Raw genomic sequence first — 20,491 nt, 5'->3', positions numbered from 1 at the left:
TAAAATATTAAGAAAACGGGGCAAAATAAATAATATTGGATAATGCTAGGAATATCAAGTTTTTAAACAAAACTTTGTAAACCAGATAATGAGGATGTTGATGATTGTTCATTACTTAAGTGTTATTAATGTGCTTATTTATTGGTGACACTTTTTTTTTTAACAAACAATATTATTTACGGGGATGAAGCTATCAATAATGTGGTTCAAATTTTCCTTTGGCAAGAATCGAACTTAAAAAATTCTCACTTACTTACCATTAGACCGTAGTAATAAGTAACTATTGATCACACATATTTAATTTGTAAATTTAATTTAAAAAATTTAAATTTCCCAGCATTATCGAATAATATTCCACCGCATGTAGAGAGAGAGCTCCATGCCTTCAATAGCGTTGTACGAACCCATTGTAAATATTTGTTTCTCTCTCTCTTACTTACAGAAGCTAGCGTGTAGCTTCATTAGCCTTACTGCCACTCTGCTCCCCCAAGAAAAAACACCCACTTTAATGGCAGACCAAGATCTCACCTCCCCCTTCCTCTCTCCTCCACCGTCCGATCACCCCCACTTGATCCTCACCATCCAAGACGACACCGATACCGAATCCCACCACAACCACAACGGCATCCACACCCATCAGAGCACCAGCGCCGACCACCACCACCACTTTCGCAACCCATTTGCATTTCTCGGGTCCGATGGGTTGACCGTGCCCGTTTCCATCACCGCCGACCCTTTTCGGAACCACACCCTCGAGATTACGGGTATTTACGAGTGGTTAAAGATCGGAATTTGCCTGCCCATCGCGCTTGTTCGGCTGGTGCTGTTTGGGGTGTCTTTGCTGATTGGGTTTTTGGCGACGAAATTGGCTCTTCAGGGGTGGAAGGATAAGAAGAGCCCTATGCCGAGGTGGAGGTGCAGGATTATGTGGATCACTAGGGTCTGTACTCGATGCATTCTCTTCGCTTTTGGGTAAGTTTACTCATAAATTTTGTTGGGTTTTTGTTATTTTGTTTGTTATTCTGTTCTGGGTTGGTTTAGCTGTGTTTGGTTGCTGGGAAAATGGAGGAATGGACTAGAAAGTGGAATTTGGAATTTTTATTTTAATTGAAGTGAAGTAGTTAGTTTGATTGGAAAGGGTCAGATGGAAGCCTAGGATTCTGGTCTGTTTGGATGCTGAAAAGTGAAAACTTGAGCAAGGAATGTGAACTTTGATTTTTGGAGATTTAATTGCTGCAATCAAAGTGAAGTGAATGGTTTATTAGATTCAATTGAAAGGAAGGATAAGGATAGTATTGGAGTAAACTATTAAACTCTCTTGGAAAATTGAAATATACAAACTGGAGCGAAATGATAACCAGTGGTAATCGCTAATAAGTAATCGTTTGATAGTTTATCTCTTTCATGTTATAGTTGATTTTCGTTGTAATCTCTGTTTCCTTGTAGTTTTAAAAAATTTGATTTTTCCCTTTTGCACCTCTTGTTGCAGCTACCATTGGATAAGACATAAAGGAAAACCTGCTCCCCGAGACATTGCTCCAATAGTTGTTTCTAACCATGTGTCTTTTATTGAACCTATCTTCTTTTTCTATGAATTATTCCCTACAATTGTGGCATCCGAATCCCATGATTCCCTACCTTTTGTTGGGACGATCATCAGAGCAATGCAGGTAACTTCACAGTAATTCTGCACTTCATTTGCTAGCAAACTTTTTACATTCTCTTTAGTTGATAGAATTTATATTCTGTTCTCATTATTTGCCTTATTGTTTTATGTTCTCAGGTGATATATGTTAACAGGTTTTCAGCATCATCAAGGAAGCATGCTGTCAGTGAAATCAAGGTAAAAAGTTTCTGTTAGTTCTTGGTTATTTGGCAACCATTGTCACTGCCTGTCGTTTATTATAGAAGTAAGCACATAGATGCTTCTGTGTTCCTTCTTATAATTAGTAAGTTTTTTTGTTTTATGTTGTTGTTGTTGTTGTTTTTATTTTATTTTACTTTTTTAATTTTTTTTTTTTTTTTAAGTTTGGATACCCTTGAAACATCTCTTTTTCAACTGTAAATTGTTGTTTCCTTAAAACTATAATTGTATTCCTTGTGGAGTGGTCTAGTTCTTAGATGTCTTGACTTGGATACTGTATTCTGTGAGATTTTAGCCTGCATCACTATGTTAATGTATTTCTTACTCATGTGTTCCATAGAATGTAGTACATGCACGCTTTTTTAGTCCAACTCCAGCTGGAATACTTGTACTTCACCTTTTAGGTATTTATCTTCGGTTAATTAGTTACATGTTGGATGTAATTGTATGAGCCTATAATAGTGTAGGAGATAAAAAGTCAAGTGTTTTTATCACCTTTATAAGCTATTTGATACAGAAATGTGCTTTCAAGGATCTGAAATATACAGAGAAAAGCTTCATGTGGTAGATTTCCTCGAGTTCTTTTATTTCCCGAGGGAACCACAACCAATGGGAGATATCTCATTTCATTTGAACTTGGTGCATTCATCCCTGGTTTCACCATCCAACCAGTAGTTGTACGATATCCCCACGTACACTTTGATCAATCCTGGTAGGACACTTTTCTAATTTGAAACTTTCTGTTGGTGCTGTCTTCAGTGGTATCTATTAATGTTTTCATGTGAACTACTGTTCAGGGGGCACATTTCTTTGGCAAAGCTCATGTTTAGAATGTTCACACAGTTTCACAATTTCATGGAGGTAATCTCTTTCTCCTATTTGATTGTGGTTCACTGTGTGGTGTTATAACATTTTGTACTGCATCGGCATTGATTTAGGTATTTTGATCTGAATTGAACAGGTAGAGTACCTTTCTGTTGTTTCACTCTTTGATAACAAGAAAGAAAGTGCTACCCGTTTTTCGGAGAGGGTGAGAATCTTGGTGAAATTAATCTGCTGTCTGTTTTTCTTGAGCCATGAGTTTAGTTTTGTATTGCACATTTTCTGTTCTGCCATTGTTTTGTAGATTATTAATAGAAGTTGGCACGTATGAATATATGCAGACTAGTCATGCTATTGCAACTGCACTCAACGTTGTACAGACATCTCATTCATATGGAGATTTAATGCTTCTCATGAAAGCATCTCAGTCAAAATTGAAACTGGTAAACATCTTGGTTAATACTTATTTAAACTTTTTTTTTGTTTGAAACCAACCTATCAACCTGAGACTGACTCTAACCCCGCTACATTCGTTTATCCTAGCCAAAGCCCAACAATTTTTAGAATTACAAGAGCTTCTATTTCTTAATTTATGTTTAAATGTTTTAAGAGCTATTCACAACCTATTTATAGTACACTAAACGTTTTTATATGTTCACAGGAGCAACCTTCAGTGTATATGGTTGAAATGGCAAGTGTAAAGTCAGTAAGTGATTGCATATAATTGCTCTCTCTCTCTCTCTCTCTCTCTGTATACATATATAATATTATAAACTTCAAGAGAATTTATAGCTGTACATCCTGGTGTGTAGATTAACATATATAGTTCTATAAAATAGAACTGATTTTGGATATGTCCACAGGAGCGACATTCAGCTTATATGGTTGAAATAACTTGTGTTTTTCTGAGAAAAAAGTTACATTTGGAGATTCGTCTAATATTTTCTTGCGCCTCATTTATTTCCTCTGAATACTTGTCAAATTGTGGATGATTTGCAAAATCAGCCATTAGCACTTATAGATCTGATCAAATATGCCCTATAAAAGCATTCAGTAAATAAGGGCAAGTCTGTTGAAATGGTATAAGATGACTATTTAATTCCCTTGGTCATGACCGTGTTGCTTGTGGGACTGTATTTGAAAACAGAATAGTTCACAAGTATACCAGGGTGAGGATAAAGTTGCCAATATTATCCTACTTAGTTCATTGATTCAAGGCATTGACAAGTTATAGTAGTTTGAAATTCTACCAGAGTGGCTATAGCTCTTTAATAGGCTGATGCATTAACTTTTTGCATGGTATATGCTATTTCTATCTGCTGCCAGTACATGAGTGTCTAAGTTTTATGTCCTTTTTCTATTCATTATTGTGCCCTTTGCTTTGTTTAACGATATATGTGAGACCTGATAGAGTTTATGTCTTATTTTTCAGTTACTCCATATAAGCAGCATAGAGGCTGTGGACTTTCTAGATAAGTTTCTTTCTATGAATCCAGACCCAAGGTATTCTTGAAACTATTGTTAAAGTGAAGTTGTCGCTACATCACCCTTTTGGCTAGTGGTGTTCGTCAACTATTATTATTATTTTTATTATTAAGAAAATGACACGGTTATTTAAATTTAGCATCTGTCATCTGAATAGGGTTCATATATAGTTTTTATCTCCACCTTGTTTCTTGTAAGTATCTTCCCTCCCTCCATATGATCTTAACACGTATGGTGGAAATTCTTGTTAGATAAATGCAATTAGTTATGGTAAGATTGCTTGTTCAGGACAATATATTAAATGCTATTGGGCAAATATCAGTCCTTCTGCCAACCAAGAAAACCAAAAGGGTACATATGTATGTGTTCATCCTGCTTCTATTTTGTATGCGTTTTGACAATATTTTTTTCCTTTCATGATTGTACAATGTCATTCCTGAAGCTTGTCTTATGTTTGCAACTTCAATACTTCACTTAACAATGCTTAGAACCTTGAACAATGCATCTAACATCATTTAGTAATTAGATTTCTAGCTAATAATTTAGTTAAATGCCGCGGCATTTGAAATGCTTAACATACTAGAGCTTTGAATCTATGCAAAACTTATCGCAAACACAAGACTTGTAGGATTCTTATTGTTGTGTCCTGTTTGCAGAGGTCATGTTCACTACCATGATTTCCTAAGGGTGCTAAGACTCAAGGATTGTAGCTATTCCGAAGAGGTCAGTTGCCGTATAGTTTTGTGCTAAACAATTTCTCTTATCTCTTGGTTTGCTACCCTCTTGAACTTAATGCTGAGTTTTAGAGTTTATAAAGGTTATATGATATGTTCTAGCTTTTCTGATATGAACTTTGGCATATAATATAAGAGATATCCAAATCAGAATCGTGTGTAATGGGATTTAGAATAGTAAGAGTTGGTAGACGTAACATGAATTGATGCTTCAAAGTAACCTAATTTTTTTTTCTCCTCTAGGATAGGAATATGGTTGCATGGCTTTTGATACCATTCTCTTGGTCCTCGGGTGAAGTTACTTTTTTTTCTATATCCTGCAATTGTTTGCTCCAAGTGTTTGTCCTCCTCCTGTGGACTTACTTCAGTATCCTCTATTACAACTAGCTTAGTGGTTAGTGTGTTGGAATGGTGTCTAAATGTACAAGGACAGGGGAACATGTGTTTTTTTGGCAGGGTGCACAAGGTCTAAATTATAGGCAGGGTACAAAAGGCTTTAATTATGGGGAGAATGCATGATAACCTTTCTGATATTTATATTTTTTTTATATTTTGTCGTCTTTTCCTTATTTTAACTACCATGATTCCTGTCTGTTTCTGACTGTACAAAGTATACACGTGATTGGGCATCACAGCATGTCAAATGTTTTCTTGAGTGGATTTAACTTTCAATTCTCCGTCATTCTCATTGAAAGATTTTGTGTCACAGATATTTGCATTCATGGATGTTGAGAGAAATGGAGTAATAACGTTTAAGCAGGTAATCGAACACCCCCAAGCCCTCTCTCTAGAAATCCACAAAGTTACTTTAGAGAGTTCAATGCATGTTGACAGGCATATATTGAACTACCGTAATAGCTTTGTATATTTCATATTTGGTTAGATACCAAATAATTTAGTTTCACAACTGGAATAACTTATTACTCATGCATATATGGGAATTGGCTATAGATGCAATTGTTTGTGCATCTTCTTTGGTTTTGGTTTTTCTTTTCTAAATGCTAAATGTCATGATACCAAGTTGAGCATAATCATATCATTCTGTTGCTTTCAGTTCTTATTTGGATCAGCGCATGTCGTTAAGCGGCCATTGTTCCGCAGAGCCTGTGAATTAGCCTTTTCTGAATGTGTTTCTGGGGAGAATGACTACGTTTCAGAACAAAAAGTATGCTGCTTGCACTGATTTCCCTTCTTTTTTCCTTTTCAAGTCCCCACATAACCTTTTTATGACGAATTGACATGTGATTCCTTGTTTCTTAATTGCTTTTCAATCAGTTTGGAGAGTCCATCGGACATGCAATCCCGGATTTGAATGAGGATGAGGTGATGGCCATACCCTTTTAGGCTAGGATTTTCAAGATATATTACCATGAAACATCTTCAGGTTGCCCCTTTTGCAAGATGAGTAATGCTTAATTGAGTGCTTGCAGGTCCGTGGACTGTTCAATCTATTTGATTCTGATAATGATGGAAGAATCAGCAGGGAAGATTTTTTGACCTGCCTAAGAAAAAACCCACTACTGATTGCAGTTTTCTCGCCTTGTTTGCTTAACAAAGACATTTCAGAAGATGGAAATAGGTTGGTGGAGGAGATTGTGTAGTGGATGGATTTCTCTATTAGGTTTTGTGGAGATTTTGGGCAGCATTTGTAAACTCCGATGGTCTGGTATTATTTTGGGTGGAGAAGGGAGTGGAAAGGGGCGGAGTTTCGGGATTGCAAGTATAGAGGAGGGAGCAGGGGGCATAATATTTTTACCTTGCACCCTTAAGCTGCTCATATCATACCAGAGTTTTGATTTAATTGCTGTTTCTTTGGATTGCTTATTATTAAGTGTTGCATAATCAGTTGGACATTAATTGAGAGAAATTCTTTGTAGCAACCTTCACTGTGAAATTTGCAATTTTTCTCCCATTAACGTGTTGAATTTGGGAAGATACGTGATCTTGTTTTTTGTCCTGGAAATTATCTTGTCTTGTATTGTACCTCCCCAAAATTGTTATTTAGATTCCATTTTAAGCAAATGCATGTGAAAGGGGCAATAATGGAAAACAATGGTTATCCACCCCAAACCAAATTCACATAAGGCTATGTTTGTTGTTCTGGACCATCTCATACTGGACTAACTTCAAGAACTAAGTTGGATTGGCTTAGAATAGACTAAGCTGGATTAATTTAGTGATGTATTTGGTGTAGTATCGGACAACAAGCAGGATAATAAAAAGTAATTTTTTTTGTCTTTCTAGAACTATCTCCCTCTCTCGTGAAGCCCCTCTCTTCCTTCTCCCTCTACCTTTTTTCCCGTCAAACCCTATCTCTCGCTTCTCATGAATCGCAAAACATAAAGCCCAAATTCTACAAGTTTCTCACAGATCACAAAATTCAAATACCAAATTTCATAACTTTCTACTAAATCTCACAAGTTTCTCAGCTTCTTCCCCACGATCGAAGAAAACCCCAATTGGTACTTGGGCATTTGGTACGCTTTTGGTCCTGACTTGTGTCTGGGTCGCGCACGAACGCAGAGATCGACATCGAGCTTCTAGTGATGGTCGTCTGGTGGTGGTCTGGTGGTTGCAGTTGAGCAAGACAAGGAGAGAGGAAGAGAGTGTTGATGGTTTGATGGTGTTTTCTCGCCAGAGATAGGACATAGAGCAAAAAGGGGTCGGAGTAGGAGAGAGGACATAGCATAGACGAATCCAAGGTCTTAGCTAGTCCCATGATTTTTTGGGTGTGATAATTTGGAAGATTTGTATATTGATTGTGTGTAAGAAATTACAAGGGCATGAAATATATACAAGAGAAGAGGTACTGTGAGTCACACGGAAGACATCGCACACCATACTTAGACCCATGCTTTGCACAGTCTAAGTCCTAGCTACTTTACATCATGACGCTAATTGCTATAACTCATGGGTGTGATAATTTGGAAGATTTGTATATTGATTGTGTGTAAGAAATTACAAGGGCATGAAATATATACAAGAGAAGAGGTACTGTGAGTCACACGGAAGACATCGCACACCATACTTAGACCCATGCTTTGCACAGTCTAAGTCCTAGCTACTTTACATCATGACGCTAATTGCTATAACCCATGCTGACCCATACTTAGATATTAGGTATTCTAACACTCCCCCTCAAACGAAGGCTAGGATATTCATCAAGCCAAGTTGGACCAAAAGAGTGTTAAACTGAACACAAGACAATCCTTTGGTGAAGATATCTGCTAGTTGATCTTTGCTTCGAACAAACACAGGTTGAATGACATTGGATTGGGTTTTTTCTCGAAAAAAATGACAGTCCATTTCAATGTGTTTGGTTCTTTCATGGAAAACAGGATTTGATGCAATGTAAATAATAGCTTGATTATCACAAAAAAGAGGCATAGGCTATGTTGTCTTGAACCCTAAGTTGTGGAGCAAACCTTGCAGCCAAATCAACTCATAGGTAGTAAAGGCCATGGCATGGTATTCAACTTTTGCACTTGATCGAGCTACCACATTTTGTTTTTTGCTTTTCGATGTCACCAAATTTCCCCTAACAAATGTACAATATCCAGTAGTAGACCTTCGATCAATTTTGGAGCCACCCCAATCTGCATCTATATAGCCAACGATGTGAGCATTTCCAACCTTTTTCATCACAATCCCAGTCCCAATTGTACCCTTCAAGTAACGCAAGATCCTTCAAACAGCTTGTAAATGAATTGATCATGGAGAATGCATGAACTGACTAACTAGGCTCACAACATGCATATATCAGGACAAGTAATGGTAAGGTAAATAAGTTTCCCTACCAATCTTTGGTATAAACCAACATCTGTCAACAAATCTCCATCTAATCCTAGTTTCTCTTTGCAAGCAATTGGAGTTGCCACTGGTTTTGCTTCAAGCATTTTTTATTCTTAGAGTAAATCTAGTATGTACTTGCGTTGATTCAAGAGCAAGCCTTTACTAGATGAAGCAATTTCAATTCCTAGAAAGTACTTCAGAGTTCCTAGATCCTTGATTGCAAACTTTCTGTGGAGAAAACCCTTAAGCCTCTAAATTTTTGTCAAATTGTCACTAGTCACAATGAGATCATCAACATAGATGAGAACGACAAGTTTACTTGCTGAACTGTTTCTCACAAACAATGAGGAACCTGCATTGCTCATTTTAAACCCAATGCCCTCTAACACTGAACTTAGCTTGGCATACCAAGCTCGAGGTGATTGCTTGAGACCATATATGGCCTTATGTAATTTGCAAACCATGCCCTTTCCTTCTTGTGGATGTCCCGGAGATAATGCATGTACACATCTTCTTTAAGTTCTCCATGCAAGAAGGTATTCTTAACATCCACTTGGAATAAAGGCCAATCATGGTTGACAGCAACTGAGAGAAGCACTCTCACTGAGTTCATCTTTGCCACATGAGCAAAGGTTTCCTTGTAATCTACACCGTAGGTTTAAGTAAAACCTCTAGCCACCAATCTAGCTTTGTATCTCTCCATTGAACCATCACTCTTGAATTTGGTCTTGTACACCCATCTACACCCAACAGCTTTCATCCCTTTAGATAGCTTAGTGATGCTCCAAGTTTTGCTTTCATTTAGAGCCTTAAACTCCTCATCCATCGCTGTTTGCCATATCAATTGGGAATTACTTATTGTAATGAGCTTGGTTCATATAAGGCTGAGATTTTGCTTAAGAAAGCAGCATGAGAAGGAGATACCCTTGAGTATTCAAGATACTTTTCTATAGGATATCTTGAAGTGTAGCTTACATAATCTTTAAACCAGGCTGGCTTACCTCGATTTCAACTCCTTGGAATGTTCACTTCAGGAGTAGTAGCAAGATTCTCTTCGGACGAAATGTGATTCTGGTCAGTGCTTTCAACTAATTCATTATCAACGAGTATGTCAGATGGTTGATCACACTCATTTGGAGCAATTGAAGTTTCGTTATTGCTTGGTAGGTCTAAAACGGAAGGGTGATGAGGTTGCATGTTGGTTTCCACAATTGGCATGGGAATTTGGCCAAGAAAATCCTCCCCCAGAAGATCTTCATCCCTGGTACTTGCAAAGAAAGGAACTTTCTCATCAAAACTCACATCTCTAGACACAATGAGTTTCCTGCATTTTGTATCATAACACTTGTATCCCTTTTGAACATATGAGTATCCTAAGAACACACACTTTGCAGCTCTAGGATCCAATTTATCTCGATGCAATCTTTGAATATGAACAAAACAAACACATCCAAACACTCGAAGATGAGACAAGTTGATTTTCCTGCCCTTAAGTGTTTCAAATGGTGACTTGAACTTGAGAACCTTACTTAAAAGTCTATTAATCACATATGCAGTAGTAAGAATCCCATGGGACCAAAATTTCTTGGGTACACTCATTTGAAGCATAAGTGATAGAGTTTTTTTTTCTAGAAGATCACGGTTCTTCCTTTCTGCCACTCCGTTTTGTTGTGGAGTACCAACACAGCTTGTTTGATGAATTATTCCATGGCAAGTTAGATATTGAGTAAAGGCATTGAACATATACTCAGTACCATTGTCTGACCTTAAAACTTTAAGTTGGGTTGAGAATTGATTTGTAACAAGACCATGAAATTCTTGGACCACATAAATAACTTCATTTTTTTATTTCAACAAATACAACCAAGTACATCTTGAGAAATCATCAACAAAAGTGACAAAATATTTAAAACCATCACAGAAATCCAAGGGTGCAGGCCCCCAAACATCAGAGTGCACAATCTCAAAAGGTTTACATGACTTGGTTGATGAGGAATCAAAGGGCAACCTCGTCCGTTTTGAAAAATGGCAAACTTCACAATCTTGAGTCATCACATTCCTTGAAGTTCGGAAGAGATGTGATTGCACAAGATTAGAAAGATGCCCTAATTGTCTATGCCATAATAGATGATTCTGCAAAAATCCAACTTGAAGACCTCTAGCTTCAACCGGTTGCAAGGAGAGCATATAGAGGCCATCTGTATAAATGCCTTCACCAATCTTCTTCTTCGTGATACGATCTTGGAAAACCACATTGAATGGCAAGAATATAACATCACAGTTTAAAGAATTGGTCAACTTTCCAACTGATAGAAGCTGGAATGGAAAATAGGGCACATATAGAGCAGTTAATTCAACATTTGTATCAAATATCTTAACTTTTCCTTCACCCAAGACTGATACACCATTTCTATTAGCAACATAAACAAACTGTGGAATAACTGCATCTTTAAACTCATGCATATCTCTTTTTATATTTGTCATGTGGTCAGTTGCTCCAGAGTCTATTATCCAAACATTTGCAAGATTTCTGGATGCAGGTGCAGTACTAAATGAGTTTAGAATACCTGACATATCAGCGGAAGATGATGCCTTTGTCTGAAGAAATTTTATGAATGGCCCAAATAAATCAACAATGCTGACTTCACTGTTTCGCTTATGAGGATTGTTTCCATCATTTTCCTGAATGAAGGAAGTGAACTCACTCAAAAGAACCACGGGATTAGATGTGAAGGTCTCAACAGTTGAGGCAGTCTATGAGCGAGATACCTGACTTGCACTACGACTAGACTTGGTTTGCTTGGCAAAGTTAGGTTTAAGATATGGATACAAAGCCTAACAAGTGTCTATGAGATGATTCTTCTGCCCACAATGGTTGCATTGCATCTTTCCTTTCTTTACTTTGAAGTTTTTCCCTTCGAACCTTTTGTCACTTGCAACGAAGGCTCTGGACTCAGGGTTACTAACCTTAGTACTCATAACTTTTCTTCTTACTTCTTCTCGCCGGATAATAGTGCATATAGTATTGAGAGATGGCAATTCAACACTCATCAATATGTGGCTTCGCAGGTCTTCATAGGAGCTAAAAGATCTTGTCTTCTTCAGCTCGTTTAAGAAGAATTGCTGGATCTGTGGTGTGAGGACGATAAAGATTCAACTCATTCCACATAGACTTCAGTCTTCTTAAGACTTTCCATCTTAATTTAGAACAGAAATACTTTTTTTACAATTGAAATATCCTGGCTGTATTGTTTTGATTTCTATACATCTCATTGACAACCTTCCATAAATTAAAGGCTGATTATGAGAAGCTGAAGATTACTGATACCTTTAAGCCCATTGAGTTGAGCAACCAGGACATGACGAGTTGATCCTTGCACAACCACTCCTCATACTTGGGATCACCAACCTCGAGAGTTACGACAGTTCCATTGATGAAATCAAGCTTAGATCTTCCTCCAAGAGCTAAAGTAACAGCTCTTAACCAAGTAAGGTAATTAAACTCAGTTAGAAGTATGAAGCAAAGACGTTGATTGGGATTTCCATTAGCTTCACTTGAGGAGACTGATGAAGGAACAAGGGCATTCTCGGATAAAACATCAAGAATATTTTCTTCTTTCATTTCAAAAGATTTCAGAGAACATGTTCTTTAGGAAGCCTACTTTGATACCATGTGATAATTTGGAAGATTTGTATATTAATTGTGTTTAAGAAATTACAAAGGCATGAAATATATAAAAGAGAAGAGGTGATGTGAGTCACACGGAAGACATCGCATACCATACGTAGACCCATGCTTTGCATAGTCTAAGTCCTAGCTACTTTACATCAAAACCTTAATTGCTATAACCCATGCTGACCCATACTTAGATATTAGGTATTCTAACATTGGGGGACTCGCTAAGAACCTCTAGCGACCCTATTAGTCTGGGTGAGTCCGGGCTAATCCTATTAACGTTTGTCCAGCGCAGTAACAAACACGAGATTGGGCAATTGTTATGGCAGCCTCCTTAACAATTTTTGGGAGCGTTATTCATATGAGTTTTTCCTTTATAGTGATTTGCATTCTTAAAGCTTGAGACTGGATCATTCTTTAGATGTCACATCCAGACCCGGGCCTCCACCACATCCCAGACTCAACTCCACCGTAGCACGATATTGTCTACTTTGGGCCTCAGCCACACCCTCACGGTTTTGTTTCTAGGAACTCACGCGAGCAGAACTTCCCAGTGGGTCACCCATCCTAGGAATGCTCTGGCCCATTTCTCACTTAACTTCTGAGTTCCTACAGAACCCGAAGCCAGTGAGCTCCCAAAAAGCCTCGTGCTAGGTAGAGATGGGAATATACATATAAGGCTTAGAGGATCCACTCCCCTGGGCGATGTGGGATGTTACAATCCACCTCCCTTAGGGGCCCGACGTCCTCGTTGGTACACATCCAACCAGGGATTAGCTCTGATACCAAATTGTCACATCCCGACTCAGGCCCCCACCATATCCCGGGCTCAACTCCACCATAGCCCGATATTGTCCACTTTGGGCCCCGGTCAAGCCCTCGCGGTTTTGTTTCTAGGAACTCACGCAAGAACTTCCCAATGGGTCACCCATCCTGGGAATACTCTGGCCCCTTTCTCGCTTAACTTCGGAGTTCCTACGAAACCCAAAGCTAGTGAGCTCCCAAAAGGCCTCGTGCTAGGTAGAGATGAGAATATATATATAAGGTTTAGAGGATCCACTTCCCTGGGCGATGTGGGATGTTACATTAGACCCTGGTTATAACTATGAAAATCCTGGATTTTACCAATTTCATTCCATTGGCCTCGTTTATGGTCAAGTCCTCGTTTGTAGTTACTGCCACGAAATGAGGTAGTGTTTGCTTCAAGGGAAGCAACATTCACTTTTTGAGTATGGTGTTGATCTACTTGGTCGAAATCGATGATTTTTCATCAAAACCTCATTGTTCTGTTTGACCACAAGAAGTACTGTTATTAATTAATTGTACTTTATAAAATCGTGTTATCTATATATTGCTGCTGAATGTTTTTTCCAGAATGTCGGCTTCAATGACATTCTCCCCACAAAGTTTCATTTGAGAGTTGATTCTAAACATTGGAGAATTATACTTAGCAACTGACTTAAAATCTTAATTTCGCAGGTGTCCAATCATAATGAGCTCTCGGGAGAATCACCGTTATTCTGGTCATTATATCCATCTCTCAAGGTATTCCAAAGAGCCAATGGGTCTTCAATTGTTAAGTATTGGGTTTTCAACCATCAGGTATTCGCCCTTCAATCCTTAATGGATGTAGCGACGAAAGATCATGGCTTTCGCCCGATCTTAAGATCTACGACTCATGTAAGGTAGTTCTTTCAAGTGATGTCAAGTGCGACAAAATCAAAATTTTCCAAGTTCATCACCATATTATTTTTCCAAAAGAAAAATGAAATATATGAGAGAGAATGTGATAGGAGCATATTTATGCGACTGAGTTAGCTTGTTCTCATGCATTTATGTTGTTTTTTCTTAGTTAATTATGTATTTTAAGCTATTTTCGTGTGTTTGTAGGTCCATGGGCCTTATAAAGCAATAAGATGCATTTTGGTGCATTTTGGAGCAGTTTTGGACTTGGAATGGATATCACATGCATGGAGCAAGGTGGATGGACGAAATTGAAGACTAAAGAGGCTAGGAATGTGTTAAAGAGAAAGAAGAATTAATGTAAAAAGGATAAAGAGCTCAGCCACAAAGGGGTGTCACTCCACCATTCACCTTTCCATCATTGTCGTGCACCACCATTGCACTCCCTTTGGATTCCTATGCCGTGCATCATCATCCATGTTCCCTCCATTGACTCATTTGTTGCATCATTCCACTTCCTTTCCTTTGTTTACCATGTGCACAATATCCTTTCACCTCCTTGCACTCATTGATTCACCACTTACTCACATTTCCACCCATGCCATGCATAATCACCCTTGTCCCCTTCATGCACCAGATTTCCTGCACTCATTTCATGCACCATTACACTCATTATCCACCCATGCCGTGCACCACCCTTGTCTCCTTCATTATTTCTGATTTCATGCATCAAAACATTGAATCATTGCACTCAATTGCTGCACATTTCTTGTCCCCTTCACCCATTAGATTTCATACAACTTTTACCTCCACTACATGCACTCATTGATGCACCATCCACCACATTTGGAATCCCATGCCATGCATCATGAGTCTTGCTGCACCTTTGACTCATTTCTGCACCATTCCACCTCCCTTTCCTTTCTCTACCATGTGCACAATCATTCATGTTCCCTAGCTGTAACACCACTCCATTTTACCCTCCATGCTTTGCATCATCACTTCACTTTCACCTTTGAATCATTTCAAACACCACTCAATGCACTCATTGCTACAACACCACTCCATTTTACCCCCCATGCTTTGCATCATTACTTCATTTTCACCCTTGAATCATTGCACACACCACCAATTTCCCTCCATTGTCGTGCACTTACTCTATAAAAGGAAGTGTGTGTGGCAGCCATATAGTTTAGTTTTTGCTTGATCATTCATCCCTATTTCAATACAACCTTCATCCAAACACATCCATTCATCTTTACATCCATTCCTCCATACAAACAAACCTTCAAACACTCACCAACACCTTGTGCCGTAGCAAAGGAAGGGAAGGAAAATGCTTGGACGTGCTTGCTGTCCAACTTGGATCGTTGGAGCATTTATGTATTTTCTTTCTTTTGTTTCCAATGTTTAAATTCATTTTCTTTCGTTTTGTTGTGAATATGAGTGGCTAAACCCCTCTTAGCTAGGGGTGATTTCAAAGCCATGATTATGTGTGTAATATGATTTGATAAATTCCAGTTATGAACTCTTGAATCGTGAATGCAATTGGCTTAACTATTTGATTGATAACTTATTTGTATTTGTTAATTAAGGGTCGACACTTAATTGGCATGCATAAATCCGTTGCTAGAATATAAGGAAGTTTCACATAATCGTTACAAACTTATATTCACATGTAGTGAAAGTCGCTTATAAACGATCACGTTAAGTTCAATTCCTAGAATGAGTGACATGATGTCATAGTTGCAAGTGCTTTGTCAATACTTATGATTTTCATTAAACGTAATGATCTTTGATTGTATCTCTATTATGATGTCATGTATGGAACTTTTGAAGAATGTTTTGGGTTGTCGAATGATGTCATCCAATCCAATAAAACAAGGAAAATCTGAGAGTTAACTAGTGATGTCACGGTTAATTTGGAGCATTGTCATTCATAATTCAATGAAGTAGTAACTGGAAATCGAGTTGTTTGCATACATATCATGTGTGGAGAAAAAGCCTCTAGCTATCCCATCCGTCATCTTATTTCTCAAATTCGTTTTACAATCTGTCTAGTTTTTCATACTTGTTTGTTTGTTTCAACTTCGTCCAAAACTCCATCCCCCTTTACTTTAGTGTGTCTAATTACTTAGAATCTGTTTTAATTTGTGTTTTTAAATGTTTTGATTCAAGTAAAAGTCAATTTTCGTCCAAAGTCATTCCTAGTGTCTAGTTTAAGTTTATTTAGTTGTTTTAAGTTGTTTTGAGTATTTTAAGTTTGCTTTGAGTCTTGTGAGTCTTGTTAAGTATTTTTAAGTTTAGTTTTATGTTTTTGATTCAGTGTAGAGGCTATTAGCAAGCCCTCCTAATCCTCGATCCAGAACGATCCCTACTTATACTCATACTACAGTTGTCAAAAGAGGGTTAAATTTGTGTGTTAAGTTAATTTTCACACCAAGTTTTTGGCGCCGTTGATGGGGATTAGCAACTTTGCTAATCCCTCGTTATTTCTTTTTCGTTTCGTTTGTTTTAGTTACTGACTTTGTTTCTGCTTGTGTCTTTTATTTTTACTTTTGATATTTGATTTAGTTTTGTTGATTTCAGGTACTAGAGAAGTAAGACATGGATTTTGCTACCATTCAAGCTCAATTGGCGAAACTTACTTCTTAATTGTCACAATATGCCGAATGTCCCTACATGTGGAATGTTCTATGGGCAAGGATATCCAACTCATCAATGTTCTCAATTCGCTGTGAATGAAGATGCTTGGGGTTATCAAGGCCATAGCCAATCATGGGACAACATGTTTTCCAATGCTTACAATTCGGATTGGAAAGATTATTCAGATTACATAGAACCTCATCAATTCCAACAAGGTGGATATTGGCAGTAAGAATAGGAGTTCTATTCAAGACCTATGCAGCCATCACAACCTCATATATAATATGCTCAATCAAACTCAGGTATGTTAATAGATTATGATCGAATTTTTGATGAAATAAATTCTTTGGTGCAGGGCTCACAAAATCAAGCCAAGGAGGCTCAACAAGATGGATATTGGCAGCAATCTGAGGAGTTTTATTTAACACCTATGCAGCCACCACAGCTTCCCCTATAACAATTCCAATCAAATTCAAGTATGCCCACGGATAGTGATCAAAATTTTCAATTACTAAGCTTTTTGGTGCAGGGGCAGCAAAATCAAAATGAAACAATGCTCAATCAAGCTAAGGAGATGAGCGAATTGAAAAAATCAACTTGGAGAGATTATGGAGTTCACGGCACAAATTCAAGAGCAAAGTGAACTCTCCAACTCAACTATTGAAAATTTGAAGGAAGATTTTGAAATCCATGATGCTATCACTTTGGAAAGTGCTATGGAGGTTGGAGGTGAACCCAAGACATCCAAACCAAGCCAAAACATGGATGAACAGCTGATGCTCAAAGAAGAGGAGAATAACTTGACACACAAATTAAACCCTATGGATGACAATTGTAGTATATGAGCAAATAGGGATCGTTCTAACCGGGGATTAACTAGGGATGCTAATCAATGTAAAACTGACTCAAGAACATAAAAATATAATGTAGAACACTAAACTAGACTCAATTAATGCAAAACTAGGGTTTAAAACACCTAAACAAACTAAAAACTCAAAACAGCAACTAAAAGGCTCAAAACTGCCTTAAAACCACTTTCTGGGCAGTTTTGAGTACCTAACACTAGTTTGGACGAATTTGGACTATGACTTGACTCAAAACACTTAAAAACACAACTAAATGGATTTCTAACTAATCTAACACTTTAAAATAAATGGGGGAATGATTTTGACGAAATTAAAACTTTAAAACTCAAACTTTAAAAACAAATGTAAAGCAAAACAGATTGTGATTAAATAGAATGGTGAGAAGCTAGTTAGAGGATTCCTTATCCACACATGAACATATGCATACAACTCAATCTCCAATTACTCTTTCAACAAACCATGAATGACAATGCCCCAAATTAACTAGATTGCACCAATTAATTCTCAGATTTCCTTAGATTCATTGAATTGAATGGAATACGCATTACAACCAAATTATTCTTATCAAGGACCCTAACTATGGAATACGCATGATAGAGACACATATCAAAGATCATTAAGTTCAATGGAAATCATAAGCATTGACGAGGCATTCATAACTATGGGATACGCATGTTACTCTTGCCTAGGATTCACTTAACACAATCGTGACTAGCGACTTTCACTACTTATGAATACAAGTTAATAACGATTAGGTGAAATTCCCTTATATCCTAGCATCAAGTTTAGGCATGCAAATTAAGTGTCGACCCTCAACCCACATACATAAACAAGTTATCAATCAAATAGACAAGTAAATCACATTCACAATTTCTGAAATCATAATTGGAAGAAATCAAATCATATAAAACATATGTCCATGGCTTCAAATTCACCTCTAACTATAAAGGAATTAGTTCCACATGTCTAACATAATTGAACAACAATTTAAATTAAACATGAAAATAGAAACAAAGAAAGAAAGAACTCCAAACACTCCACTAATGGCAGATTGCATGTGCAAGGTGTCTTCCTCCTTTGGACTGCACGGCACTCCTCCTTTCTCCTCCTTTGGTGGCTGCGCAAGGTGGTAATGGTGGTGGGAAGGCACGGCTATGGTGGATGGATGGTTATGGAAGAGGGTAGAAGGGTTAAAAGGATTAGGGAGGCACGGCTAGGACTTAGAACTAGGGAGAATGGGACTGGTGGTTGCGGCAAGGGTTTAGAATGATTTTCTGGAGTGAATGGATGATATGGGGGGTGATAGATTCGGCCAAGAGGTTTAAGAGAGTATATATAGGCACTTAAAAACCCTAGCAATCAGATTAGGGTTTCTAGAAACCCAAATCCACCAGAAAATAGGTTAAAACAATCAGAATTTGCAAGGGAAAAGGCCTAGGGTTCGGCTGGTTTAGTGGGCTAGGGTTTAGGCTTCTAGAATGCCTTGCAAGGCAAGGAAATCAGAAATTTTAAAGGCCTAGGTGCGGCAAATTAGTGGGCTAGGGTTAGGGTTTGTAGATAGGGCTTCTAGAAAGCCCAAAACCAAGAATAGAAACTCTCGAAAATGGAAACCTCCAAGAATAGAAACTTCCAACTTTAGAAACTTTGGTTTCTAATTCTGAATTCTTTGTTCTTCACATTCATTCTTCATTTCTTAAGCTCCTTTGCCCTTCAAACTCGTCCATTCCTTGTGCTCCAAGCATGTACTTTCCAATCTAAGCTCCATTTTGCTCCAAAAGGCTCCAATTTGCATCCTTTTATGTCATATGCCCTTTAAGCCTGAAAACACATGAAAGTAGCTCAAAAGACTACTTTAACGACGAAAACATAACGAAAATGCATAAGAACTAGCTAACTAAGGCGCATAAATATGCTCCTATCAAATTCCCCCACACTTAGCTTTTGCTAGTCCTCGAGCAAAACAAAGAAACAAAAGAAAAACAAAACGAAACAAAACAAACAAAAATAACCTAAACCTTCCAACGTTTGCCTCAGTGATTTCCAATGCACATGACATATTTAAAATCATCATTCCCACAGATTTTAGCCATCTTTACACTTAAGCACATACTTAATTAGAGTCACCACATACTAGTTCACATTTAACCAATTAAAACATGATTTTGAACTTAGTAACACGCCTTAGAGAATTTGCTCAATTCCTCACTAGATATGCACTCAATTTTCACACAGATTTTCTGACTACACACCCTATACTAGTTATATGTGAGAAGATTGATGTAAATATAAAAACGAATGCTCACATATGTTATAACAAGGAAAGCTTTTTCTGAATTTAATAAGCATGTATATGATCTCATGAAAGGAATGCTACTACTTAGACGCGAGAACCAGTGACACCATATGCTCATACCAATCCCAAACTCCACAAATTGAAATACACAACACTCAAGATAGAAGTTAAGGGTTGTAATGGGGCTTGGGGTATTGGCTAACAAAGAAAGGTGAAGGGTAACAAACGTTCTTAAAACAATAGTAAGCAAAGCAATGAAATTGACACTTAGAATTCACTTTTGAATGCAAAAATCAACTTTTAAACTCAAAGGGGAAATTCATGCAACACTTAGGGTCAAATTCAATGTTTTGGACCCTTTCTTCAACAACCAACACCTTAGAGCTCATTTTCATGCTCTTTCACTCTTTTTCACACTTTTCACATTTTTTCTTCTTTTTCCTACGAATTTTTTTTTTTTTCTTTTCTTTTTCTTTTCTACCCCATGCCTCATTTAAGACTTTGGCACACAATACACAAGGCTCACTTTCCCCCACACTTGTTTTCTGCACACCCTTGATCAAAAGGAATTCATTTTAAGTCATGCTTACTATGCTTTAAGAACAAGGGTATGGATGGTCCTAATCTAGG

At 37.7% G+C, this 20,491-nt stretch overlaps 1 protein-coding gene across 1 annotated transcript; it reads left to right on the top strand.

The window, feature by feature from the left end:
* The first annotated feature begins 397 nt into the window (after positions 1-397).
* On the top strand, positions 398-6,842 carry LOC103420645 (lysophospholipid acyltransferase LPEAT2). Its single transcript, XM_008358694.4, has 14 exons — positions 398-972; positions 1,490-1,670; positions 1,784-1,843; positions 2,413-2,576; positions 2,662-2,725; positions 2,826-2,894; positions 3,028-3,129; positions 3,348-3,392; positions 4,119-4,189; positions 4,828-4,894; positions 5,615-5,665; positions 5,960-6,070; positions 6,181-6,228; positions 6,336-6,842. Exons 1-14 carry the CDS (start codon positions 509-511, stop codon positions 6,504-6,506), a joined length of 1,668 nt encoding a protein of 555 aa, XP_008356916.1. The 5' UTR covers positions 398-508; the 3' UTR covers positions 6,507-6,842.
* The last annotated feature ends 13,649 nt before the right edge of the window (positions 6,843-20,491 follow it).

Source organism: Malus domestica, chromosome 07, assembly GCF_042453785.1.
Source record: "Malus domestica chromosome 07, GDT2T_hap1".
NCBI lineage: Eukaryota > Viridiplantae > Streptophyta > Magnoliopsida > Rosales > Rosaceae > Malus > Malus domestica.
This window is presented reverse-complemented; position numbering and strand designations above follow the sequence as displayed.